Genomic DNA, 17,493 nt, shown 5'->3' with positions numbered 1-17,493 from the left:
AAATTTTCTCATGGTGGCTTTCCTTTTCACCCCGGCGGTTATGGGGAAGAAAAGAATGAGAGTGAGTCAGGTAGAAGAGGGTGTGTGGAGGCTATGAGAAGAGAAAACTAAAGGGGTGACACACTGATGAGTACAGGAGTGACACCCTCTGAAGAGCATGTTAATAACGTGCCAGGCACAGACAGGTAACCGGTAATCAGGCCTTCTGATTGTAACTCGGTCGACAGAAACAGACACACACACACCAACGCTCTCCATCTTCATCAGCCCTGGAACTGCTAGACTGCTCCGTCATGTTCTGGGGCGGCCCCCTCTGCTAACAGTGTGTCGCAGCTTTTACCGAGACAAAAGAAACAAATGAGATGGCTGGGTTACAACAAACAGCTCCGGGTTGTTCTTTCCCCTGGAAAATGAAAGGCCCTCTTTTTTTTCCCACCGTGTCAATTAGAGGAGGTATTGCTCATACTTACTCTCCGGTTCACTTTTAGCTTGTGCTGATTGTTATTTATTTACATGAGGCTTCCAAGAGAGTTTGCCTTAATTTAGGCTATGCAGAAAACATTGCAGTAAGTGATATATTCTGCATATTTCATACGTTTTATTTCAAAAACACCTAGAGATAAGACCCCTGCAGGGATCATGTCAGCGGGGAGGCTGAAGTATAAAGGAGCAAAGTACAAACAACCTTGCATAAGGTGGATTCTGACCTAAGAGTAAGAGTGAGGTAGGAGCTGTGTGTACAGAGAGCCTCCTCTGAATATTTCCCCTGTGACGGAGAGCAGGCCAGAGGCAGTGAGGTCAGCAGATAGAGTCCAGAGCCCATTGACAGCTGCTGGTTTGACTTTGATGCACCATCAGTGTTCTGCACACCGCTTGCCCGTTTCCCCCTCCACCCCTCTTGCACTAACCCGCAAGCGTGTTTGCTCAACCTGAACGCATGCTAGCCTCTCATTATGCCGCCCATGCAAACTTTGTCTCCTTGCAGCTGTTTAATGGCTGCACGTCTGTTTTTGTTTGTTTCCTCACCATAAGATTATTGCACCTTTATGGCTGGTCGGGGGGTTGGAATAATCCCTGGCATCTGTTCAGAGAGGGAGGGGTGAGCAAAGAGCCAGAAGTAGAGGCATGCTTCTCTTTTCCCTTTTTTTGTGCGTGCTTTAATTTTTCAAAATACGAGACCATGTGGCCCCCTATTTCATACTGAGGCTGAGGCTGTGACTCGACTTTAAGACAAGAGTGATGGAAAGGGCTATGTGCTAACAGGCGCAGAGGTCACTGAAGGAGCTTCCCGCTGCCATTTATCCCTCCCAAAATGAACACAGAATAGCAGGGATTAATCTAATCACTGCCGTGTTAGCATAATTTACGTATAAATGTATGCAGAAAAGTAACGTTATTGTGACCCTATTAAGCCTTTTTTTCTTTTGAACAATGTAATTGTTGTTGGCTCAACTAACATCACACATTCTCCGTATGTTTTTACATCAGCAGAACAAGTTTGTAGCTCATCCAGTCGACAAGGTTGTGGACTGTAGTTACTTTCCATTACTTTATTGTTTTTTTTTTCTTTTTTATGTTGAAGCAGAAGTTGTAAAAGAGGAGAATCCCAGAGCTCCTCTTGACAGCCTCATCCCCTTCCTGTCTTTTTCTTAATTCAAGACTCCATCTTGTCATGGCTTCAGTGCCTCCGGTCATTATGGCAGGAGAACGGGAAGTTAATCAACACAGCATTATCTCCTAGCCTGCACCTGGAGGCAACAGTGCCAGTCATGCTACCACCCTCTCTCTGTTGGGACCCCTGCCAGCCTGGGAACCCCTCACACCGCAGCACCCTGCAGCATCCCTGTGGGCTATCGCCAGTGTGCTGTGTCTGTGCCAGGTCACACTTGTGACACAGCTTTGAAGCACGATTGGGAGCCTCCTCGCAATGGTGCATAATTTAGTGTGTGCATTCAAAGAGAAAAGGGGGAAAGAAACAGTCTCGAGAAGACTCAAAAACAACTGGCTTGGTTTTTGTGATCCCTTTGTGCTGCCATATACTGTACAGTATGTCTAATGTTTTTCCAGTTTTTCGCTTTAGAGGTTTAAAGCTGCCGTTTTGCAGACATTATTGCCCCATCTGGACAGGTCGAGCAACAACATAGGGTCTCAGAGGAGGCCTTTTTCAAACTCACACACCAAGCAAGCCAATATTGGAACAGCACATTTACTCTTAAAGGTTTGTTGACACTCCAACATGAGAAGGGGCACACATCCTTAGAAACTGAAAAGACAATGTTTTTGTGTAAGATGGCAGCAGATCTGTCCTTGTGTCTAGCTCTCTCTAAGAGTCTGACGAATGTTCTTGCTGAAATGTGAATTGCTGGCTGTCGCTGGTAATCATTAGGTTGTCTACCAGCATCCAAAGTGCTTTCATTTCTGCCCATTAGTTTGGTGAGAAAATGGCTGGGTATGGTCTAGCGTGTTCCCCCTTACACTCAGACTGATGCAGTAGGCAGGGCGAGCATGGGAAACATGAAAGTGTTTGAAGTATCTCTATTTATGCCAGTGGCAGTTTGGACTCTTTTTTTTTTTTTTAAACTTCAGTGTCTATAGCATCTCTTTGTACACAACTGACTCCAAAGGATCTACAGCCTTTTCTGAAGTAGCAGTACACACACATGTCAATATTGTGAGACTGGCGTATAATTATTATTCAAAGGTTAAAGAGTGGATTGATCCATAGAGGAGTGTCAAGGGCAGATCAAAGGGATTTGGGGGAGGATCGGACCAAAAATGTTAAAAGCTGCTCACTCTCAAACACAGAGACGTCAATCTTTCTGAGAGCACCTTGATGTCCTCAGAGGAGAACTTGATCAAAGCTTTCGTAACAGTGATGGTCTCAGAAGATGATCTGACCTCAGCTGCATTCCACTTCTGTCTTTCATTTTACTTTACCAGTCTGCATTTACCTGCCTGAACTCCCCAGCACTGCCCCTGTTTCCGTCTTTCCTGTGTTTGTGCTGCTGGTTAGACTGTCTGAATATCAATGAAGCAGTCTCACCGATGTATTACAAACACAAGAGAACAGTGATTAAAGATGACATATCTAAGCCTCACTCCCTTCCTCTCCCCTCTCTTCTCTTTTTCACAGGAGATCGCAGCTTACTTGATAACATTTGAAAAGCATGAAGAATGGCTAACGACATCCCCTAAAACAAGGTAAGACAATTACACTTCTGCCCTCTTTTAAAGCATAAGTTAAGATTCATAGCCCCACAAGTATTACATTCAGGGAGCCAACATTTCCATTTTTGGTTTTACATATTTTTTTTCTCAGACAATTTTCCTCGTGCACAGCTTGCAACCACCTTCAAGTTCAGTGTAGGATGTTTAATATTACAGACTGCTCATGGCTGTTCAGAAAAGTTTGCAGATTAATGATAGAATATTAATATTGACTAATAATTGCCTTTTCGCATGCCAATTAAAATAATATCCACTGGTGCAGCATCTGCTTTGAATGGTATGTTAATATGTCCCTATCCGTCTGTACATCCACCCTCAACTGTCTGGGTCAGACTTCACACCCACATGTGGAACAAAATGCCAAGAGCTGCTGTGATATTTGAAATAAAATAGTGGTCCCAGCATTGCACCTCATTTATTTTGATAATGTATGCTGATACATATAGAGCCAATTTGCAAATGAAGAACATATCTGCATGGCGTTTCAGCAAAGTCTTATGCATGAAATTTAATGTAAGTAAACGTTTTTGTGCTAGCACTGGCTGCGATGTAATTATCTAACATATGCAGAATGATAATTAATAATACATGTGACTTTGTCATAGTGTTCCTCTACATTTGACAGCAGTAGGCAGCTCTTTGTTTGATTAGCTTTGGCTAATCTTTTTGTTTTGGACAGGTCCAGTATTGGCATCATTGGCCTCAAATGGACTGTCTCAACGTTGCTGTCACACTGTTAGACCACACAGTCATTTCACTGCTACAGCAAATACGGCCTGTTCACACAATCACCCCTTTTACTAAAGTTTACATGTTCATGCATTTTGAATCAGCTCAGCAATGTTAAACCTTTCTTTATCTTTTTCTCTGAGCTGGACTTGCTATGTTGGCATTATTAGCAATCCTCATCCATGTGTAAATGGACCCTGGGCTTAGTGACATAGAACCCATTGCTCACATATCTTTCCCCACCCCTGCTCTCTTCCACTGCCTCGGAGGGACGTTGATAATAGTTCTGCACAAAGACACTGCCAATTAGAATATGTTCTCTGGTGTAATTATAGGCCGAAAGAGCACTGAGCTCACCTGTGTGTTTTTTTTATTCTTTTTTTTTTCAAAATCAGAAATTCCCCTTCCTGCCTCTGCTCGTCAACTCACCAAAAATGACACCATTGTCAGGCTTATTTAATCATGAGATGGAGCGTGTATAGTTTAAATTACAATCACTTTTGTTACACTTTCCGGAATATACATGTACTGTTTTTTTGCTGTAGGAAGGAAAAAATAAAATTAAAATAACTTCCTATCTTAAGCAAGTTTTTGGTAGTAGAGTGCTACAAATGTCAGTGCAGGAATCCTCCTGCAAAGGACAGCCAAAAAATGATTTGTGTGTGAGTTGTGAAGGACCTTTGATCCAGTGACTTTCTATCCAAATGGTCCTCAGGATGCTCTATGGCCGCAGTCTGTCACCGCTGCTTGTCTGTTATGTAGTGGCCTTTGTGCTCAGGGATTTCAACCCCATGTCACAACTCCGTACAGGTGCTGATATCCCCGATGTGTCATCTGCGAGCAGCTTCTAGTGTCCACCTACAGATCACCTGACAACAACACAAAAACATCGCATGTTTTAGAGAAGCCGTCACTGCAGGACAAGACGTGTGTGTTTACTGTATGTGTGTGTTTCCCAAGAGGGGAGTCAGGGGGAAAAGGTTGTGAAGTGTTTGTGTTTTTCCAGATGTCAGTGAAAAGCTAGGGTGTCGTGATGGATGTTGTGGCCAGGAAAGGTTAGAGGGAGTGAAGGGATGTGGCGTATTTGTGTGATTGATGGGAGCTGATTGATGGCCGGCCTCTTTATGAAAAGCTTTCTGCTCAAGGTCACAGGTTAAAGGTCACTCTCGGGACACCTGTGGCTAAGTGTTCTCTTATCATTTGTCATCGCGCATCTTGGGTGCATGTGGGTTGGCGTGTTTGCATTTGATTGTTGGTGTGCTGTCTGTGTGTCTGCGTGTGGGTTGACCCCTGTGGGGAATAGGCTAAGTAGGCTAATTCTCCCCCAGCCAGTGCCTTTACACCGGGTCAGCGGGGTATGATGGGAGGCAGAGATAAGCAGCGGGGTCATACTCGGAGAGGCACGGCGCTGCATGGCTGCACTGCATGCATGTAACAACTCTGACACATGCAGGTCATAAACATGGGAGTGGGCCACAGCCAGAGCTCAAGGAGCTGACGCCAGCTGTTTGATCAAGGTGACACGCAACGCAGGACATGCCCTGAATAGAGATGGCATTCTGTCAACACAAGGAAGAGAAGATGAAGTAGACCAATTGCATACATGCACAGATGTATTTTACGAAGTTAATGTTGATGCGCAGGAGCGAAGCCCTTACAGTAACCGCATAGCCAGTGCTGTCTTTTGTTTGGGTCTGTTTTTGTTTGTTTATCATTTCAAAATCTGAAGCATGCCAGGGGAGAGTGGTGGAATGCTGAGTGATTGATGTGCTTAGCTCTGGTAATACACATTCCCTTTCAGATAGGAAGTGCAACAGTGCTTAAAATCAATACCAGTGTTCTCCCACTGACTGCTTGAACAGCACTACAGCTAATTCAGGCCGCACCTGTCAGAGCTGGGGAAATCTTTCCCTACTCGGGCCTTACACTTTAATTTACACCCACAGCCTCGCAGGCTTCCATTTCCATTAAAGGGAGAGCCTGGCATTATGGCTTTAATGAAGGCCATGGCCAGGCTGTGATTTAAGATGGCCGTTACCCCGCACCTTCTCTCCACAGGAGGGAACACACTTAAAGGGGAGAATTAGGATTTTCCTCTACTGCATCCTTCCGGATAGCCATAGTCATTCTTTCCTTTTGCCTTTTTAAAGATGTGTCCGTGTTGCTTCAGCTGATGGGATCTGAAGGCGCCTGTGGGAGAAGGGTGAAAACAGAAGGAAGGCGAAGAATTGTGGTTCCAAATCTAGACAATAACATTTTATTTGACCTCATCATGGGCGTAACATTGTGCTCCTGTTGAGAGCAGGCATTCATTGTCCATCATAAATGACACAAATGTCTCCTCGAGGGGCTTTCTCAGAGGTGTTTGAATGCTGACAGATGGAGTAACTATTGACTAGATGGTGTCACAGATTGGTCAGCCCAAAGAGCTAATGGACACCTGTGTGTCGTATAGCGATAGCTCGTTATCCAGAGCATCCCCCTAAACATAACACGGTTTCATGGTGGAGCAGTTGCACATTAGTGTTTCTTGTCTCCACTGTTTGTTTTATAGGATTGGTTAACAGCAACCCATCTCAAAACACAACAGAGAGAGAGCTCTGCGCCTGTCATGTGTGTGTGTGTTTATTTATATCACCTCTCGCTTGCCGAGTATAAAGATACAGTAGACTTGTTGTAGCTATTGGAAAGTTGAAGTGGTGGGTTGTGTCAGCTATTTGCTTTGACTTTCACACAAGTTTGGAATGCATAAATTTACACATGTGCTTATATGACCACAGAGCACACATGCACTCTCTCTCACACACACACACACACACACACACACACACACACACACACACACACACACACACACACACACACACACACACACACACACACACACACACACATACACACACACACACACTCTCTCACACACACACACACACACACACATTGTATATTGAAACTATCAAACAATAAGCACCAGTCCTTGGAGGGCCCTGCAATGACACTGAACCTAGCCGCCCCCACGTCCCAGCGCAATAGCCCTCTCTCCTCCCACATCCACAGCAACAGCAGCAGCAGCAGCAGCAGCACTCCAAAATGAAACCAAGTCCCTTTAGACAGCTTCCAAAGACAATGCTTTTATTAAAACCTACAGCAGTGGCGCCACCCCAGAGGCACGGGTACAACAACAACAGAGTGGAGCAGAACTGAGAGGCAGCCTGAAATCTACTAATGACTGTTTGTTTGCTATTGTGTATGGTGTTTGCTATTGTGTATGGAGCCTGTACACATTGTGGTGTGTGTGACTGTCGGAAGGAAATAGAGGGTATTGTGTTTACGCATGTGTATACATACGTAAATGTACTCATGCGTATGCACACAGTATGTCTCCGAGCTTGAGAGACCGTGATTATGCATTTGAAAACGGCATTGTGGATGAACATATGCAAGCGTTTATGAATGCATTGAGGTGGCGTGTGTGTGCGTAATTACAAGTGAAACTGAGTATGTTCTGAATTAACAATAGAGTGCTTGTGTATGCTATGTGTGTGTGCGCCCCTTTTTAGTAAGAGAGGTAGTATCTGGCTGAGTCTGCCACTGTGACTCTCAAGGCCTATGTGTAAACTCCTTTTCTGTCACCAAGTCTGGCAAATGGTGTGAGGAAGTGCTGGACTTTCTGTGTGTGAGTGCTTGTGTGTCTCTGTGTTTATGTATGTTGTGGGCGACCGCTGATGTGTAGGATGTGCCCGAGAAGGGCGTCTGATAGTGTTTGGTCCTAATGCTTTGTGGCATTCGTTGGCTGGCAGAGTTTCAGAGGAGAGCGGAAGAGGACAGGAGCAGCAGGAGAGAGAGCGAGAGAGAGACATAGGAAAGGAAAGAGAGCTGGGAGATGGCACAAAGAAAGGGGGATGCATACAGAGAAAGAGCCACAAAAGATGAAGACGTATTTGATGAGATCACATTGAAATGAAGACAGTGGGACATATGGCACTGAATCAAGCCCAAGTTCTGAAAAAAAGCCAGCATGTCAAGCAAATGTGAAGAGACTGAGGTGAACCAGTGTGCTCGGCTGTGTCTCTTTCCTGTGCTTGTCCTTCTTCTCTGCTGTTGTTTTTATCCCAACTCATCATGAGTAAAAGTTTAGTTTGTTGCATGGTGACACTTGGTTGCCCCATTGTGTCAGGCCCTGGAGGACACTGTAGCCCGCTGCTTCCAACCCTGACAAGGGCACCTATGCCCACCTGGGGCCTTGTGAGCTGGGTAAAATAAAGCCCACCAGGGAAAGCAGAGAGGACAGGAGTGAGGTGAACCCAGGGAGCATGAAGTAAGAGTGAATGAAAGAGAGAGAAAATGAAAAATGGTCATTGAAAGAAGAGTGAATATGACTGAGCGAGAGCAGTTTAGAAAATGGAAACATGTCGATAAGAGAGGCGAACAGATGAGATGGAGATGGGAGGAATAGTGATGGATGTGGAGAGGAGGAGAAGAAGTGAGGGGGCAAAGGATTTACGTAAATAGACGAAAGAGCAGGAGAAAGATGGAATAGAGGGAGATTGAGCTGACATAGGGCGAGGGAAAGAAAAAAGAAAAGTAGTGTGAGTAAACAGCAGATAGAGATGGAGGGAGGTGAGCAATGGATTCAACTGACAGATAGAGAAAAGTCCTGTGGTTTTGGGGCATGGGAGGGAGAATGCAAACGGTCAATAGATTACAGCTAGTGCTGTGCCAAGTGCCTGGGCCTCAGACTCCTAGCCAACTTAATAGTGCCTCTTGTTTGTCTGTCCTCTAAAGTAATGCCCAAGCCTAGCCCAGGGAAGCAGCCTGAGCCTGAGGCTAGTGGAAACGGACAGGGGACTAGATATATGTTAGTTCACATCCCAGCTGCTGTATATTACCCTGGCCAGCTTGCCCACCAGAGACCATTCAACAGAGCATAGAACATCATCTAGCTTTATCGCCTTTATTCCCTCTACGCTCAGCAGGGCTGCTGCTGAAGGCCAAGAAGGGCAGGATCAGTCCTTGGAATTAATCCTTTTTATTATGTGTCCCTTTTTGTATGGAAATAGACATTGACGTATAGGGCTGTAGTGAAGGTATCCAAGTCAGGCTGTCCAGGTTGAGAAGTATTGTGCAGTGCAGATAGACAAAAGCAGTGTGAAAATTAAGCATGCCTTGTCTTGCTCGGCATGCCAATATGGAGAAAGGCGTGGAAGGGAGGGAGAAGTGCAGCCAGTAGCTGGCCACAGGAGAGAGGGGATAAATAAATAGAGGAGGAAGTTGATGTCAAGCAGGTGTTCAAGGAGAAAGTGTCAGCCAAGCGGGCCGAGATGGGGAGAAGTGCTGCCTCTGCAGCCTGATAATAAAGACTTAATTCAATTAGCGCTTCTGCACCGGTGAGCAGCGTGCATACTGGCTGTCGTGGAGCGGGCCATAGACACAGCTGAGCTCACCCTCCACCACCTAGACACATGGACGACCAACCCTACACCGACCCAGCACTTCACTGTGTCCTCTCTCTCTCCCCCCCGGCTCTCTTTCTTACACACACAAAGTAGACCTAACGTATTATTCACACCTGAGTCACTGAGCAGTCCAGACACTAAACCCTGCCTACACTTCTCTCCCACACACCCTGACACTCGCAACACACAGACACTCTGCCTTACCCTCATCCCTCATCCTCATCTCTCCCCACAAACTAAGCTCTCTTCAGCTCCTCTCCCTTTACCTCCTTGATTTTCTATTTTCAACCCCCCTCCTCTGCTCCCCACCTCCCCTTGTACCATTTTCTTCCACCTTGTCACACCGCTCGGTTGGTGCCGAATGGCCGTATGTTGGCCGGTACGGTAAGGATTGTGACTGTGAGTCCCTATTTTCAGCCCATCGTGCTCTGGTGCACAGTTGGGTGCTGTCCTGTAGGCATATGGTGTAACGGATAGCAGATTCTGGGCCTTTAGAAAGCCCTGGGGGGCATTTCAGCCAAAAACAGCTTCCCATCCCACGCACCTCTCCATGCCATTCCCTGGAATCTGGTCTGTGCTTTGGGTGCGGTCGAGAACTGTTCCTGACTGGTCACTTCGCAGTCCCATGGGTGGTACAGCAGCACCACAGAGCAACACGCAGTCAGGTCCTAAAAGCTCCCACTCATACAGGAAGCTGGAGGATGGGGTAAAGGAAGCACAGGAAGTGGCAAAGGAACAAGAAGAGGAGGATGAGGAGAAGGAAGAGAAAGGACAGGACACCCTGCTTCAATGATACTGTTTGCTGTTATGTAAAGAGAAGGAAAAAATAGGTCCTGGATGGCTGCCAGAGAGCTGGGTGAATCACCAGAAAGGAACAGGCACGACATGAGTGTGCATAAACGCACACGCGCACACACACTGGCACACATTCTGTCCCATTTCTTCGCCCCAACTGAGCTTCCCAGTACAGGAAGTACAGCGGATGACGAGTTGCCATGTGGCACCATTAAATGTGTAAAAACGTCAAATGGCAGGACTGACCCCTTGCACCTTCTCATCATTTAGCGGCCGAGAAAGTGCAGCAACCTGGCTTGCTGTGTGCCTTCTGCATCAAGGCCACTAATATATAGAGCATTCAGGTTCATAACCCCTTTATTTACTTAACCTTTGCCCTTCACCCATCTGGCTTACTGCTGCAGTTTGTCTTCATCCCTCCCTTTATGCCATGCCTATTTGATTTTTTATTTTTTTTTAATCACCTAACCATGCAGAAAGCTGTTCCCTCAGGCACTGGCTCACTCAGCATGGAACTGCTTGGAGTATTTCTTCCCTGTCTCAGTCTGGAAGATACACTGTTGATTCTGATGAAAATTATTACATTTGTAATAGGTAGATACCCCTGCCTACTTCCCTCATTCATGCTTACTACTTTTACTGCTTCATTAAAGATGGTAGAGGATGGAGATAGTGAAATGTGCAGGATAGCCATATATTAATTTTGCATTAGTGAATTAATCAATTCAAATATAAGTCAATTGATAAATTATTCACATCTTTTTGTCATGCACATTTGAGGGGAGTGCGCAGATGGAAAGGTGAGAACCATTTCAGATTGGATTAATTAATATTCATGACATTTTTAAAATGAAGTAAGAAAAATACCCATCAATTTAACATCATTTTTTTTAAGTGCTGGTATAATTAAGAGTGTTTGAGAGAGACAGTTCCCACAATGATACAATTCCCTACAATAAAAAGCAAAGGGCTTGATAGCCCTTGTTCCTCTTGTCTCCATCAACTTATCATAATAGCTACTACAATTTAAATCTTGCAGCCTTTTTTTCCACCGCAGCTTGACTGATAGAACTCTGACAGAGATAAATAAATGAGAAGGTGATGAATCTTCCTTATCCACTTCATGAGCAAAAATAATTAACAAACTTGACAAAAAAAATTGCGCCCTCCACCTCCAACGAAGTCTGGAATTTGTTTACCACATTTTTAAATTTTTCATCATTTCTCAGTGCAGTCAATCATCTTTATTTTTTCTATGTGTGATAGGTTGATACAGAAGAGAGTTATGGAGACAGGTCAGCCAAGATTTAAAGTAGTCCTGCACCTGACCCAAAGGAAAGCACCGCTGGATACATTAACATGATAGCGATATGATTATGTTGGAATGGACATGAAGAGTTTCAATTATTTACAGGTGATGTGCCCGTTGAATTGGCAATGAAGTGGCTCATAAATTATCCCCTCTGTCTAATCAAGCTTCCAGCGGAATAATGGAGCAAGTGCTGCCGTGAAGGAAGCCCTCTCTCTCTCTCTCTCTCTGTCTGTCTCTGTTCAGTATTTTGGGTGGGGGTTGGCTACTTTCACAGTGGGATGATGACACTCTCCAAATGACATTGGTTGAAAGGCAAGAAATGTGCCAGTGAGCGCAGGTTTAAAACCTCTCCACTTCATCACTGCTCAGTGCTTTACTGCGCTTTATGTCACCAGACAATGATACAGTGACAGCCAAGCATCAAATGTGCAGCACCAGCACCTAATGTGCACCTTGGTTTTGTGCCTGAAAGAGAGAGAGTATGAGACAGACACTGAGAGAACAAGAGAGAAAGAGAGATAGACAGACAGACAGACAGACAGAAACCCAGACAGGAAAATAGAGGGATGCTGTAATGGCTGGCATGGCTCTGCTCCAATGCAGACCTCCCAACAGTAGCAACATTGTTCAGACAAAACACAGTCAGCCACCAGTGGCTGCCTCCTTTCTAGCATCTTCTTCTGAGGCCTGTGGTTTGGAATTCTGTTCAGCTGAATGATGGTGTATTTGATTAAAAGAAATCAAATGGTAGTGTTTATTAGCCAGTTTTAATGTGTCCCCTGTGAATGTTTGATTTCTTCCACATCCTGCTGATAGGCAGAACTGCAAGCTTTTAGTAAGTACCAGTCCACCTCCCTATTTTCCCCATCTTCAGTGGTGAGCACCATATTGACCTCAGTGTTGTTTCTTTGTACCGCAACCCATGTTAACAATCTCACAGAGGTTCTCAACTGTATCGGGTAATAGTATATTAAACCTATTTTAAGGAAACAAAGACAGGGATTCGCCTTCCCCACCCACAACCGTCACAATCCATAATCACCTTAGGCAGTTTACAGTAGAAGGAGAGGAGAGGGAGAGAAAAGAGAGCTAGAAATGACAGGAAGATGGAGAGGCAAAGGGGAAGTGAGATAAAAGTGAAATATAATGGAGAGAGAGTACCACCTACTGTTCTTGTGTCTTTTGGCAGAGGAATCATTTTGAGTGGAAAACAGGGTGGTCTGTTCTAAGCCAGAGCCTCAGCACACTTTCTTTCGCTCTCCCTGAAGAAGTGAATCTGGGGTGACTGTACCCACAATTAGGGCATCAGAGGATTAGTGGTGAGTGGGAAGGTGGTTGGGGGGTGTTTTTTTATTTGTGTGCTTACTATTCCCTGCTATGCATTGTAACAGTGCTACTGCATTTTTCCCCCCAATCCCATGTTCTCAAAAATAGAAACATCACAAACAACATAACAAGCTAATGTGCATGAGGAGACGAGGGCAAAACAAGAAGCCCAATGTGTGCTGTGCTCCTGTGGCCTATATGCTTGCAGTTTTGTGCTTCCCTTTCTCCAACTTTCCCCAGAACCACGTAACACATCCTGGGAGCTTGTTTATTCTCTGTTCCCATCCTAATGCCTTTGCAGACGCCAAATCCCCAGCAACCCCCAAAATCTCTGAACATCCCCCATCTTTGCATCGCTTTCGACTGCATTTCATTTTCTTACGACAAACACGGAGCTCACAGGGGGAGACAAAGCATTAGGGTTATTATGAGTTTAAAGCACTTAAAAGCTTTTGGCCATCCTGCTCCTGTGGACCCTTGCATCACTTGGCAATGCAAGGGTCCACAGGAGCAGGGAAACATTACGCTCCAGTTTTTAGAGAAAGGCCCTGATGTCCCAGATGTGTGTGCTTGAGTGTTTATAAGTGTGTACGTGTTGGTTTGTGTTCTGCATGCTCATATAATATATGCATGCAAGGAATGTCCTGTCTCCAAGAGCCTTGTGCCATGCCTGTAGCACTCCTCAGTGTGGTTTGTGGCAGACCGTATTAGCTCGCTGCTCTGTCAGATTCTGTATCACAGCATCTTAGGCTGACTCTTTAGAGCTCTCTCCCTTAGGTCACACATGGAATTTAAGAGCTTTTCTGAGGCAAAGAGGTGTGACTCGCCCTGAGACTCCCCTCTTGCTCTCTCTCTGCATCTGCGTCTCTCTTCTCTCTCTCTTACTTATTTCTCCTCACTTTATTTCCCCCTGCTTTGCTGCTCCACTTAAGAGTCATGGGGCGCACACTCAGCGGTAAACCAATTTCATTTAGTATGTTTTCACATTTTTATCCAATCATGGCATGCTCAGAGGTTTCAAAAACCACATGATGCTTTTATTGGGCCCTAATTAAGGATCTCTGATTTAATCCATGTAATTTAATAGAGATCATTCATGGGTGTGAGCCTCTAGCTTTGTGCATAGGGAAGCTGATGCATTGCAACCCCTGCCTTCTACTGCAGCAGGTCAGGGTTAAAGGGCTTTGCATTAGGGCTACGATTAATGTATGGTGTCCCAACTCCACCTGTTGGACTGTGAGGGTGCAGAGAGTGAAGAATTTCAGAAATTTAGACGTACACCCTGTGGCTTCTCTAACTGCCAGCCACGGCTACAGAACACTAGGCACCCGAAGTCATCCACTCTGTAATTGCCTCTTGGCTTGCTCATTGTTCTCATTCATTTGCCTCTTTGCATACAAAAAGCGGTTCAAGCACTTTTACTCGTTATTTTTGTTTTTTAGAGGTGTGTCTACATCACAGAGTGATTGGTGCGGGCTGCCTCATTATAACTGTTCACACTTAGAGTCAACCCTTGAGACTGTCTGATGAATTTCAGCTAAGTCTTGAATTGTGATAATTTCAGTTGCTCTCACAGGAGGATTGAAATGCAGTGCTGAGCAGCATTTTCTAAGCCTTCCAGTGAATTCCTTCGGTGAGGACTGCCTGGCATTGTTTTGTCCTTTTCAGTAGCCCTTCACAGCCCTCTATCCAGCTAGTATTGTGAGGCAGTGTTGAGCAGAGAGAAAACAGAGGAGCTGAGAATGGCCCGGGCTGGCTGGGGTGAGGGATTGCGTGCTGGGAGGTGTCTAGACGGTCTGGGATAACAGGCCAGACAGAGAGAGGGAAGGAGACTGGCAGAGGAGTCTGGGCCAGAGGGAGGCCATGTCGAGGGCATGGCTGGATGGCCGCCTTATCTAAAATCACGTCTAGTCGCTGTGGACTTCAGCTTCTGGACACTAACGGCACTGACAGTTGACAGGGAGAGCGGCCACTTCCTGGCCCAACACACCATCACTCACTCCTGTCTCAGTCAGTGACATCTCTTTCTGTTTTTTACCCTTACATGTCAGCCATTTGACTCCACGTTGTGATGCACGTAAAATGCAACACAACAACTAGACCAGTCAACCAGTAATTTTAATCACATTTACGGCATTTAATTTTAACTCATCTGTAAGAGCTCGCATTGTTTTATAAAACCAATGTCTGGCAGCCACCTAGATATGCACTCTCTTTGAGACTACTTGTCTGGCTCTGTCATGCTAAACTACATGGCTTTCTTCGGTAAAGTCACAAATTCATGGGATCTCTTGACTCTTATACGAGGTAAGAGGGGTTTTTTTCTTCTTTTTTCTAGCTGATCCGTGGCAGATGAGGAAAAAATGTGATGACTAATGTCTCCTATGTGTAGAACTTGGTCTCATCTCTCTACCGCTCATTATGCCTGAGCCCTACGACAGTTTGGAGGACGTTGGAGGCATTGCCACATTGGCCATATGCTTTCCACGGCTCCGATCTGTCAGAATGTCAGGACATGGCGGGGGTGCGCTTTTCTCCACCAACAGAGGAGCGGAGCGCACCACTACAGGAGGGCCTCATTACCGACACACCCCACCAAAAGAGACTCTGGGATGGGTGAGGAGACATACTGAGCGCTGTGTTTAGAACCAGAGGGTGAGCCATTTAAAAAGCACTCAACCCAAGCAACCGCCCCTCCCTCCCTCCCTGTAGCTCCATTATCACAGCAGAAAATGTGACTTTTTGAAGTAGATGCTTTAACAAATTAACAAAGTAATTAAGGCAAACAAATTGACTCCCTCAATATTTTAATTGAACTTTTGCCTTTGCGTCTCCAGCTGCCCAATCCCGTCGCATCCACCACTCGACACCCCACATATTTATCCGAACTGCTATTAGGGGAACTTATGTTGTGTTTCACGTTCTCCTATGAAACATCTAAACAAAGTCAAGACTGATATTTAGTCTTTTTCTGGCATTTAAAGATACCATACTGCTTACTTTTTGGGCAACATGTAACACGGAAGCTGTGGTTTTCCAAAAGGTTCCATCTACGGTAGCGTGCTATAAAGTAGCGTTTGCACTAAGCAAGTAACATGTAATCTTTCTAGGTTGTGTATAGATCATTTGGCTCTCAGTAAGGGTCCACAGAGCACAGCAATCCCAGTTGGGCAGAGTAATTCACAATAGAAAGTGTTAAGGCCCTTCACAATTCTCAGCCCTCCATCACCACTGATCCATTAAATTTATATTGGGAACCTGCTCTCAAATGGTCAAGGCAAAAATCAAACTTTTTCCCCTGACAGTCTGTAATCTATACTGTCTGAATTAGGGTGCATTAGTGATCTGCTCGCTTCTCACTCAGGTAGTTGAAACGCTCAGTGGAGGGAGGCTCCATTAGAAATCAGGCAAACTTTAAAGGAGATTTTCTTTATGACTTTTCAAGGGAAACGTTATTGTTCAAAAAGTTATCTCGGCAGGGCTAAAGTCGCTTCTCAGTTGACTAATGACTATCAAAGCAGCTCATCTAAATCTCTACCTTATTTTCAAACTATTTTGCTATGCATTTCTTCGGAATTGCTCTCGCTTTTGAATAGGTTTATTTTCAATATGTATTCATGTAGAAAATGTGTATTTAAGATGAATGAATTGCTGTATTTCAGCTGGATGGTCATAAATATCTCAGTGATAGTATATTTTGCATCCCGCTGCGGCGTTCTGTTATAACAACATCATTAGAGACCATGAGTATATGTATATCTAAAATATTCATGATGTTTAACATTGTCACATAATCATGGAGGGTGGCATAAATCTTTACAAATGGAAACTGTTAGGCTGATACAAACAAGCTGCTCATCTGTATAATTGCCTCCATGCGAAGGCTTTGTGTCACAATAATGTGACTTAACACAGTGTTCATGATACATTTGTTACAAACTTTGCAACTATTGTCAGATTTCATGCTGTTTAGTGAAATACAGCTCACACTCTTCCAGAGATGACCACAAGTTTAGGGAGAGATCAGGTCCGGATAGAAAGGGTGGGGCTCATTGCAGTGCCACACAATGCTCTCCCATGTCCCCTAATTAAATTGCTCAGTCTCATGTATTGTGGAAGCTAGAGGCTCGGCAGATGTAGCGCCATGTTAAACTTTATGTTGCTTGAAAATGGCTTCCGCTCCAAGTACGTTTGAGACAGAGATGGTTTGACTGTAAAATGATGTGTTTTATGGCACTGTTATCGGGGCGATATTCCTTAAAGATGCAGCGCTGCACACTGTGGCATTTTCTGTCTACAGGAGGGAGCAAATTGATATGAACAGATCAACAGTGCTATGCCCTTCTGGACGTCCTTGGCACCATACTTGGCCCTGAAATTGATTTCTCTCCATATCTCCTATGCCAAAAAAACTCTCATTCAGAGATTTTATACTCCCACTGCTGACACATTTTGTTCAGGTTTGGAGAGGATGTACTGTTGGAATGTCATTCATTTCCTCCCACATTTTTTCCACACTTTTAAAGTAACCTAATAGTCTCACATTGTATTTGATAGTGGTATTTGTCAGGTTTGTGTATGTGTATGTACACATACATGAGTGTGTGAGAGCTCTCTGTGTGTAAATTGCCAGGAGCAAAGAGATTG

At 44.8% G+C, this 17,493-nt stretch overlaps 1 protein-coding gene across 6 annotated transcripts in view; it reads left to right on the top strand.

Moving 5' to 3' along the window:
- The window catches only part of camta1a (calmodulin binding transcription activator 1a), a 283,696-nt gene that overhangs the window by 121,269 nt on the left and 144,934 nt on the right, over positions 1 to 17,493 (top strand). For all 6 annotated transcript variants that reach the window (XM_035954376.2, XM_035954375.2, XM_035954373.2 and 3 more), the window contains one exon: positions 3,134 to 3,201. In XM_035954376.2, the coding sequence (XP_035810269.1) occupies positions 3,134 to 3,201 (68 nt within the window). The remainder of the gene's footprint in view (positions 1 to 3,133; positions 3,202 to 17,493) is intronic.

Source organism: Amphiprion ocellaris, chromosome 8, assembly GCF_022539595.1.
Source record: "Amphiprion ocellaris isolate individual 3 ecotype Okinawa chromosome 8, ASM2253959v1, whole genome shotgun sequence".
In the NCBI taxonomy this organism is placed as follows: Eukaryota; Metazoa; Chordata; class Actinopteri; family Pomacentridae; genus Amphiprion; species Amphiprion ocellaris.
Note: the sequence above shows the minus strand (reverse complement) of the source record. Positions and strands in the feature narration are given on the sequence as shown.